General features: G+C 35.7%; 1 protein-coding gene across 3 annotated transcripts in view; it reads right to left on the bottom strand.

Annotated features, from left to right (window-relative positions):
- Positions 1–3,298: 3,298 nt before the first annotated feature.
- The window catches only part of Abca12 (ATP binding cassette subfamily A member 12), a 176,700-nt gene continuing 169,097 nt past the window's right edge, over positions 3,299–10,901 (bottom strand). For all 3 annotated transcript variants that reach the window (XM_087206152.1, XM_087206150.1, XM_087206151.1), the window contains 4 exons: positions 9,737–9,829; positions 8,386–8,491; positions 5,736–5,873; positions 3,299–4,514 (listed from right to left, as the gene is read on the bottom strand). In XM_087206152.1, the coding sequence (XP_087062278.1) occupies positions 4,407–4,514; positions 5,736–5,873; positions 8,386–8,491; positions 9,737–9,829 (445 nt within the window). In that variant the 3' untranslated portion in view covers positions 3,299–4,406. The remainder of the gene's footprint in view (positions 4,515–5,735; positions 5,874–8,385; positions 8,492–9,736; positions 9,830–10,901) is intronic.

Genomic DNA, 10,901 nt, shown 5'->3' with positions numbered 1-10,901 from the left:
AAAAACCATATGATTATCTCCATAGATGCAGAAAAAGCATTTGACAAAATCCAACATGCATTTATGATAAAAACCCTACAAAAAATTGGGGTAGGTGGTCTCTACCTCAAACTGATAGAAGCCATCTATGAAAAACCAACAACCAATATCATACTAAATGGTCAAAAATTGAAATCCTTCACACTCAAATCAGGAACAAGGCCAGGGATTTAGGTCAGTGGTTCTGCTGCCTGCCTCAAATCAGGAACAACACAAGGATGTCCACTATCACCACTCTTGTTCAATATAGTTCTGGAAACATTAACCATGACAATTAGACAAGAGAAAGAAATAAAAGGAATAAAGATAGGTAATGAAGAAGTCAAACTGTCATTATTTGGAGATGACATGATACTCTATATAGAAGACCCCAAGAATGCCACCAAAAGTCTTCTAGACTTAATAACCAAATTCAGTCAAGTAGCTGGTTACAAGGTCAACACACAAAAATCAATAGCTTTCCTCTACACAAATGATAGACTCACTGAGAGAGAAATAGGGCAAATATTTCCTTTCACATTAGCATCCAAAAAAACTGAAATATCTAGGAATCAACCTAACAAAAGTAATCAAAGACCTCTTCTCTGAAAACTATGGCACTCTGAAAAGAGAGATTGAAGGTGATATCAGAAAATGGACAGACATCCCCTGCTCCTGAGTGGGAAGGATTAATATAGTGAAAATGGCCATACTTCCAAAACTGCTATATAGATTTAATGCAATTCCAATTGAGATCCCAGCAGCATACTTCATGGACCTTGAGAAAATAATCCAAAAATTCATTTGGAACAAGAAGAGACATAGAATAGCAAAAGCAGTTCTAGGTAACAGAGACATGGCAGGGGGTATCACAATCCCCAATCTGCAACTATACTACAAAGCTACTGTGATAAAAACAGCATGGTCCTGCAAAGAAACAGATCTGAGGACCAGTGGAACAGATTAGAAGATGCAGAAACAATGTCAGACACACTCAGCCATCTCATCTTCGATAAAGGAGCCAAATACCCTCACTGGAGGAAAGATAGCTTCTTTAATAAATAGTGCTGGAAAAATTGGGCTTCAACTTGCCAAAGATTAAAACTAGACCTGTATCTCTCACCGTGCACTAAACTAAAATCTAAATGGATTAAAGATCTAAATATTAAAATAGAAACTCTGAACCAGTTGGAACAGAAGCTGGGTAGAACCCTTGAAGACATCCGTGTAGGAAAAGATTTTATGAACACAACCTCAGTTGCCCGTGAACTAGCACAAACAATCAACAAATGGGATCTCTTCTTATTACAAGGCTTCTGCACAGCAAGAGAAACCACCAGCAGTGTGAAGAGACAACCCACAATGTGGGAAAATATCTTCACCCGCTCTTCCTCAGACAAAGGTCTACTATCTAGAATCTATAAAGAACTTAAAAAGATCAGAGTTCCCAAATTTAAAGACCCAATCCAAAAATGGGCATCTGAAATGAACAGACATTTCTCAGACAAAGAAGTAGAAATAGCAAATAAATACATGAAAAAATGTTCAACATCACTGGTCATTCGAGAGATGCAAATGAAAACAATGCTGACATTCCACTTCACTCCAGAAAGAATGGCTGCTATCATGAAATCAACCAATATCAAATGCTTGTGGGGCTGTGGGGAAAGAGGAACCATGCTCCACTGCTGGTGGGAGTGTAGACTGGTACAACCACTGTGGAAATCAGTATGGAGATACCTCAAAGAACTAGGACTGGAAGTCCCATTTGATCCCACTATTGCACTGCTGGGGATCTTCCCCAAAGAATTAAATGAATCATACCACAGTAATATATGTGCACCCATGTTCATAGCAGCACAGTTTGTGATAGCTAAAACTTGGAAACAGCCCAAATGCCCATCAACTGGAGACTGGATAAAGAAAATGTGTTTTTTTTATAAAATGCAGTACTACTCAGCCATAAAAAATGAGAAATTAGAGACATTTATAGGTAAGTGGGTGCAAATTGAGGCAATACTCTTAAGTGAAATAAATAGGACACACATGAATAAATACTGAATAGTTTCTCTGGTGTGAGAAACTGAAAGTGTAAATAAGGACTAAAATGTATAATAGGTAATGTGAAATAGGAAGAAAAGGGGCAAAGGGGAAGGAAGTGGGAGGGCTAGGGGAAAGGATAGAAGGGAGTGGGATTAATATGAGAAAATGGAAAAATAAGAACAAAATATCTGTAAATAGGGAGGACTGGAGGGGTTGAAGGGAGGGCTGGGCAAGGGTGAAAAATAAGAACCAAGAGAGACTATGTAAAGCTGCAAATTTCCAATGATGAATGTCATTATATTGTATACCTAAAATGTACCAATGATTAGAATGAATAATCGATAATGCAAAATAGGAAGAAAAGGTCCAAAGGGGTAGGGTAGTGGGAGCGGCAGGAGAAAGGAAAGAAGGGAATGGAAAAATGCTGAGAAATGGAAATAAAGTCTTTGTAAATAGGGAAGGGTGGAGGGGCTGAAGTGAGGGCTAGGAATGGGGAAAAAATAAGAACCAAGATGCATTATGTAAAGGTACAATTCCCAATGAGAAATGTAATTGTGTTGTATACCTACAATGTACCAATAAAAGAATTTAATAAAGTGCAAAAAAAATAAATAAACAGAAAATACAGTGGACCCTTGACTTACGAACTGAAAATCTCTCTCCTGTATAATTTTAGGCCACACTTTCTTCCAGGAAGATCTCAAAGTTCTTAGAGACACTGGCCAAGGATTTCTCAACCCCACATAGGAAAGAATGTAACGTTTCTTCCAGAACTCTTTAAGGATTAAATCTGTATCTGAAACCGTCAGGTAGAACAAGCAGCCAGCATTCAGGTTGAAACTCAAGACTTTGGTCATAAGTTAAAACAAAAATTTCAATTATAACCCAAGCTGTTCATATGTCAGGCCAGTTGTAACTCGAGACTCCACTGTAGTACAATAAAGCTTCTGCAGAAAATGTAGCATTTCTGGAAACTGTTAGCTGGGCACCAAGAATTCAGGAAGAGCATTCCTAGTAGGGGAGCAGCATACACAAAGGTCTCCAGATGGGAAAGTTTTGGAGCCCTGGAAAAACTGAAAAAGGATGGCATGGCTAGATCCTAAAGAGCAGGAGGAAATGGATGGGGATGATGGCAAAGAGATAAGCGAAGGCTCAATTACACGGGATCTTGTGGGCCATATGACTGATTTTTAGGCTCCTGCCTCTTTCCTAACAAATGAAATGATGTCATGAATGGTTTTTCTTTTGTAAACTTTGAGTTTATTGGTTTTTTAAAACATAAACATTCATGCTAAAGCCAGCAAACTTGGACAGACATACAATCATACACACACACTTGCACACCCACACATAAATGGTACACAAAGCAACTTCCTCCAGGGCCATGTAATTTGGTATTATTAAAAAGTCTATCCTGCACCCATACACATGTTTCAGGGTCAGCTGGACAATTAGCTGAAAATTAACTTCATATTCATTTTCCCACCATAAGAATGTTTCCTGAGGAGAAACTTGGAATGTGAGGGTTTCTATAAGAGCTTATAAAATGTTGCCTACGAGCAGCAAATGAACTGTCAATCTTCAGCATTTATATCAGTCCAGCTGACACATCCATTCTCCCCTCAAGAGCAAGTAGCTTCTTGCTCTGCCCAGTGCCTTACTATTGTACTGTTGGCAAGGCAAGGCAGGAAGAAGTGTAGGTTCTGTTTACCACCAGGGCAAACAGCTCTCTTCATTGCATTCTTGCAGAGAAGCACCTACTGGGGTTCTGTATGCCCCCAGATACTCACAAGTACTAAAAATGACACACACATGCTCCCTTTGTAGACATTGTGCCCACTGCTCGTAGATAGTGCCATTGTACACCTGGCCCTTAACACTTAACCCATCACAGTAAAGTCATGTATCTACAATGATGTGCATTATGTTCTTTTGGAGAAATAAATTATTCTGCTTCCTCACCCAACCCTACCTATCCCAGCCCACCTTACTTTTACTCTCCATTCTTACTTTTCAACTACTAATACCCATACCTTTAAAGCTGTCTTTTTATTGAAAGTAATAAATTAAGACATTCATCATGAGGCATTTTCATCTTTGCCTAAGAATCACCAGCATATACATTAGCATGCTCACAGTGTTGAGTATACAGGAATTTGTTTCAGCAGTGACAGCATTCACTGATCTTAGGGAGAAAACTTTATGTTCAAAATAACACTTAAGTTCTATACAAATGTAACTTTCCATACAGTGTGATACTTTAAAATGAAGGGATTTTGAGGAAGTGATGTCTTCTTCAAAATGCATCCATTGGCCATTTGCTGAAATCGAGTTTGCAGTGGCTACTAAGACTCCATCTGGTCATCCTGTGAGTCCACACTTATAGTGGAACCTTGGCTGCTTGTGTCAGCATTTTCATAGGACTTTTGATCTTTGGCAAAGTTGATGAAAACCTGATTTGTTAAGGGAAATAAAACCATTAGGGCCAGAATAGCAAAAGAAGAAATAAAGTTAAGATATGCCTACGTATATTCATCTGCCTTCAGCTAGAGTCAGTTTTTGGAGTCAGCTTTAACTGGAGTTTGAAAACAGTACCTGAATCTATAACTATATTAATGACATTTATGATCATAATCTAATCTAAAGCTGTACTTGAATATCTATAACCACATATCTATATCCATATGATCTATATCAATGTCTCTATCAAATATAATTAAAGTGCCTACCCCAAGCCATGTCTAATGCTTATACTTCACTAAAATAAAATTTGTATAGAAATCCCACATTATGTTCAGTTAGCCAATTATGTAATAGATAGAGCTCTTCATATATTAAAAAATCATTAAATACATTGGTTACAGATTCATCCCAAAACTATTTATCAAGGGTCTGGTTTTTGCCAGGCATGATGTTGGAAGTTGATCACTTAGAGACTAAATCTTCTCTTAGGGTAATGGCATAATTTTCTAAGGTCCCTATTAAAATGCCCAAAGCCCTATAAAAAGTTATCCATAAAATGCAGCATGACACATCATCAACTCAGAGACCTGTCAGGACTTCCTTTCAGATCCATTCCAATGACAGACATAATCACCTGTGCTATATGTTATGTGGGATTAGCTGTATCAAATTAAGACTGCGCAGTGGAACAGAAGGATGATGTATGAAGTGTTTAGTTATTGAATGTAAATGTAATTAAGAGATACAAATGAAAGAAAAGAATTCTGCATTTGCTGTGCAACTTTGTAAATTTAGGGGACCTCAAAGTCTGCAGGATCTCTTGCCACTCCTATGCTACCCTCACCCAGAAAGCCTATCAACAGATATATTCTTTATGAAACCTACCAAGGAAAAAGTAGGGAAAAACATTAACAACTATTTATTTTGTGGGTGAAAATAGTGTTTTGTTGCTTTACACATGCCTATAACTTTATGAATACAGCTGTTAAAGACTGGAAAAAAATCTTTTAAAAATAGTTCATGCCTTTCATATTTTTTTAATATCCCAAAATACTGTCAGAAATAGATTAGGCTCTTTGTTAAGTTTTTCAGGTGTAAGATTAGATATTGCTTCAATTAAAAATAAATTGAATGTCATTAGAAGGAAATAACCAAGATGCATGATAATTTTTATGTGATATTATGCACATGGATAATGGTATACATCTTACCTCTTCCAGAGTAGTCTGACTCACTAGGAAATTTGTGATATTTAAAGCAGCCTTGTTGGTTTCTAGTAGATCAAAAATGTTTGCTACTCCTCCTGCAGTGACTGGTACATGGTACTCTAGCATGCTAAGGTGTTGATCCTGTGGGAACCAAAAGAAAAATTTATTTTACAAAGATAGGTAATATTGATTTGATTAGACATAACTTAGCACTAAGAACAATACTGAAATTTATTCCCCTGAAAATGATACTACAGTGTAAATGATGGGTATGCTTAGAAGCAGCTTATAAAGATGAGATGCAAAATTTTATGAACGTCAAAGAAAAAACAAATTAAAAAGTTAATAAAATTTTCAAAACATTCTGCATTCTTGTGCATTATATAGTCATAATCTTGCCTGGAAAAATTTTTGTGGAGTGATATTTCACATGTGAATTGAGGCTCGGCTCACATAAGCTTCTGAGAGATCAATTTTATTTTATTTTATAAATTTGTATCTTTATAAGTGCATGTTTGCAGTATATAATGATTACATTCATCATGGGTAGTTGGTACATGTAACATAAGACATCTTAATTCTTTTTACTTCCCCCTCCTTCAGAGATCAATTGTAGTAATTTTATTTTTATGTTAGAATTGTTCCAAAACACTAGTAATTTGCTGTTCAATTTATATTGGAAAATGATACGTTTAAAAAATGTTGTCTAGGAAAAACCTCATTCAAATGATGTTATATCCTTTTTCAGCTCACTTTAAAAATATTTTTAAATTTTTGAAATTTTAGTTAATAGTATCACCATCTACTTAGTAATATATTCTTATTGCCTTGGGGTATCTTTAACATCATAATTTTCTGAATATTTAAACAGTTACCATATCTGTTTTTCTGTTTATTAAGATAGCTATTTCCTTTTCTCTCTACTTGCACCACTGATATTAACTTGATGCTCATCACATCTGAGTTAGTGCAGCAGCCACTTTGGGATCCTAGAAACTAGACACACCAATTTATTCTGGCACAAAGACATCAGAGTAATATTTTCTGAGCACTAGTTTGAACAGGATGCTTTCTTACTTGAGAATCTACCCTTGCAATGTCTATGGATCAAATCAAGATGATATATTTTGGCCTGATATTCAAGACTTCTTTTTCCTCTTTACTCCTTTTCCCAGACTACTTGCATTATGCTTATCTCTGCAATCTGGCCAGTTTGCTTATTTTTACTATCAAACTGTTGTACTGGTATTTTCTTTCTAGAGATCTAGAAACCATTGCAGGAGGGTGAAAGATGGTCTGCTTAGGGTGAAATCCAACTTTTATCATCACTTTGTTTGCCTTAGATAGTCCTGGTCCCATGAAGAAGAGACCAGGATAAATGTAATTTCTTCACTCAGCAAATAAAGACTTCATCTCAGAAATCCACTAAAAGAAAAAGCATATGACCAACATGATTTGTACAAGAAAGATACCCTTTAAATTTTAAATTTGATTTAAATTTAGATGATAGAAAATGGGCCTTGATAAGAATCATGAAAGCTATTGTTTCCTAGAGATGTTCACCAAGGCTCGAGGAGGCTGAGACTAAAGTATTTTATAAATATTAAGGAATTTTTAAAAAAATGCATTGTTGGGGCCAGGGATTTAGCTCAGTGGTTCCGCTGCCTGCCTCCCAAGCAGAAGGACCTGAGTTTGATCCCCTGTACCAAACAAAACAAAACAAAAAAATAAAAAATAAAAATGCATTGTTTTGTTTTCTAAAATCACTTGTTAAAATCATTTACATTACTATTGTGCCTTATAGTTGATAAGGTATTTTTATGGACTCTGCCATTTAACTCTCACACCATTTTTATGAAATAGATGTCTAACCCTATTTTAAAAGTGAAAAAACTGAGTTTCAGAGACTTTAAATGGCTTGTTCAATATCACCCTACATGGCTGGGTTCAGTCTAAAGTTTTACAAGTTCTTTTCATTATTCCACATCTGATTTCCTTTTAACAACAATTATTCACCATTTCACCAACTTGTGCAAATTGTCTATCAAAGATATTGCAATAAACATTTTTCTGTCAAGTAGTTTAAGTACATACTATGTGAGACAGCCATGCTTATGTCCCTGTGTGTCTATCCTGTGACTATGTAGTATATAGTTAAGAATAAATTAATACTATGATATTTCATCTCTTTTGAGACTTGAAGACTTATTGTGGGCTTACTTTTTAAATGAGGGGAACAAAAGAGATAACCTCCTCCAGCTATAACATTCTAGATTCCCTAATTTTTTCCCCCATGGAGAAATGCCCTTAGTAATGTAATAACTGTAATTTCTCAATTCCTTCATGTATCTAAGTAGTAAACTGGCAAAATATACCACTAAAAAGAAAATAAAGTGTGACTATAAAGACTTTGTGAGGAAGAGATAAATAAACATATATGAAAGGTTATGTTAACTCTAATAGCTATAACAGAATTTGAAAATGTTATTTGTTCACAAAAATTGTGGTTCAGAGTGTCTTATATATCTTGAACTATAATATACTATGATTAATAACAAAGCTATGATGAACTTGGAAGTGGCAAATATCCACTACAATATTATACTGTGCCTACCAAAGCTCATCAAGATCAAAAGGCTGGGCGATCACTTACTTTTAAATATGTTTTTGGAAAGTGCAGTTGCATGAACCTTGTGAGAGTCTCCATGCTCACTTTGCTATTCTTTAAATGAACCTTCACAGTAAACCCACGTCCAAACCTAGAAAGAAAAGTGCATAACACAATACAAGTTATATTTTGCCAAAATCGTTCCCCTGGAGTTCTAGATAATGAAACAAAGCCAAAGCTCACCATAATGGCCCCTTATCTTAAATAAAGACTGTCATTTTGCCATGGGCTGAAGATATGTTTCAAACTGGCAACTGTTCACTGCTATGACTTTTTAAATTTATTTCCTATCTGTGCAATAAGTTAGATTTTTTGAGCAAAAGCAATATTGGAAAGAAAACATAAACAATGCCTTTCTTTGATATCTATGAATTGGCAATGGATGTCATTTTCTGGGGTTAAATATATTCTAATTTAAAGTAAGCAAGGTCTTGAGACAAGTTATAATGAATTTGGTAACAACGGTCAATATTAACATAATTGGGATTTAAAAAAGAAATATGAAATCAACATCCTAGACCTAACTGCACAGAGAATGGAGTTCATAAACAAGTCACAACCAACCCTTGAGAACAACATAAGGCCTCTGTTACTTCTTTTCCTTGTCTTTTTTTTTTTGGTACCGGGGATTGAACTCAGGACCTTGTCCCCACAAGGCAGGTGGCAGAACCACTGAGCTAAAGTCCCCAGCCCTTCCTTGTCTTGATTAGTACTATGTGATAAGAGAGTCAAGTTGTTGTCTAAAAAGGTACACAATATCATTCTGAAATTTGGAGATTACTATGGATATATATAAATCCATGTACATTCTGTTGACAATAAATTACTAATTTAATGGTAATATGATATTTATGCACATTTCCCTGGTGTATTCTTGATGAAAAAGTTTTCAATATGGTAAAAATGTTAAACAGCTTACTGAATGCTTGTGCAAATGGCAATAAACATGCTAGATAAAAATATATGCTTACATGTATTTGTTAATGTCTACTTTATTACTGTATAAACTCCTGAAATTGCTCTGAGAATGTTACGATTGTGGATTTATTACTATTATCATTATTATTATTAGCTTTGGTTGTGGAATTATTATCATTATTATTATTATCATTAGCTTTAGACCTTCTAAGATTTGGAGGTATTAACTAAAAATACAATAAACTCTCCAAATACTTTAATCTAAGGTGAGTCAGTGATTACTTCTAAAGACTAGGTCCTCTATTCCTGTTGTACTTCTCATTGCAAGATAGGCTGCTGAGATAATCCTTGAAACTGGAGACAGCACCATTAGATTGATTACTCCATACCTGTGCTAAACAATACATTTGTTCTTTACCTGCTCTTTATGTGCTGCAAAGATCCAATGCACTGGAATCTTCCATTCACCATAATGGCCAGCCTGGTACAAAGAGCTTCACATTCTTCCATGCTGAAAGATGAAGTAAAGTCACATCAACATTCAGAGCACAGAGAATTGGATTGAAGTTCATAAGCATAAGCTTAATTACTTCATTATTACACCTGAGAACTCTGTCTTGTAAGGAGAACAAAAAAACTCTTAAAATACAAATTAAATGTCTTCAGGTAGGGTTTTTAATGTTTCTTCTAAAACTCAAGGCCATCTCTCTCACCTGGAAGGCCCTCCTATCAAACCCAATATTTCTTTCAAGCTCTTTTAAGGTTTGATTCAAGACCTATATTTCCTAAGAAATGTTTCCAAAATAACCCCAAGCTTTTTTCATTATGCTTCTTACTCTAGTTGGCTTTTATATTTTTGGATGTACAACTAGTTAATCTGGACCTGATTACATGCTCTCTCATTTCATAACCAGAGGCAGCCCTAGGTATCACCTTGTTCATTTCACACAAATGTTCATGGGAATGAAAGGCTTGGCTCCAGTGTGCTGGGGACAGAGGAAGAATGTAAACCAGCCCTTGAATAAGAAATAAATCTAATACCTTTTCTACTATACAATCATTTTAATGCAAGGAGAATTTAATCCACATTATAATGCCATGGCAACATCATAAGAGAGGCTGTAATATCACTGATACTTTACTCAAGGGAGGGAATACTTCATGGAGGGGAGGGATATGAACTGGGTCTGGAAGGACTGGTCAGATTAGAACTTGGAGAGATTACATGAAGAGATTATTTCAAGCAGAAAGCATAGCTGAAGAAAGGATTTGGAAATAGGAAGAGGCAGTGTGTGCTTCGAGAACCATGAGCAATTCAGACTGGTGGCAGAGGGTGTGGTAGGAAAAAAATGACTGAAAGTTTAAATGAGGTCAGATAATAGGGGGCCTCCCATGGCAAGGCTGATAATTCTGAATTTCATTTGATAGGCAATAGGGAGCCACAGGTGAGTTAAGAGGGCCGTGAACTGTGCCAAATCTATTTTTAAAGAGACTTCTTATAGCTCACACTCTGTCCTAACACCATATAAACCTACTCATTTGACTTGCCCCTCCTACTACAAGCATAAAACACTTCTATACAA

Source organism: Heterocephalus glaber, unplaced genomic scaffold (genome assembly GCF_053883595.1).
Source record: "Heterocephalus glaber isolate CG9 unplaced genomic scaffold, H.glaber_assembly_v1.0 deba00000621, whole genome shotgun sequence".
In the NCBI taxonomy this organism is placed as follows: domain Eukaryota; kingdom Metazoa; phylum Chordata; class Mammalia; order Rodentia; family Bathyergidae; genus Heterocephalus; species Heterocephalus glaber.
Note: the sequence above shows the minus strand (reverse complement) of the source record. Positions and strands in the feature narration are given on the sequence as shown.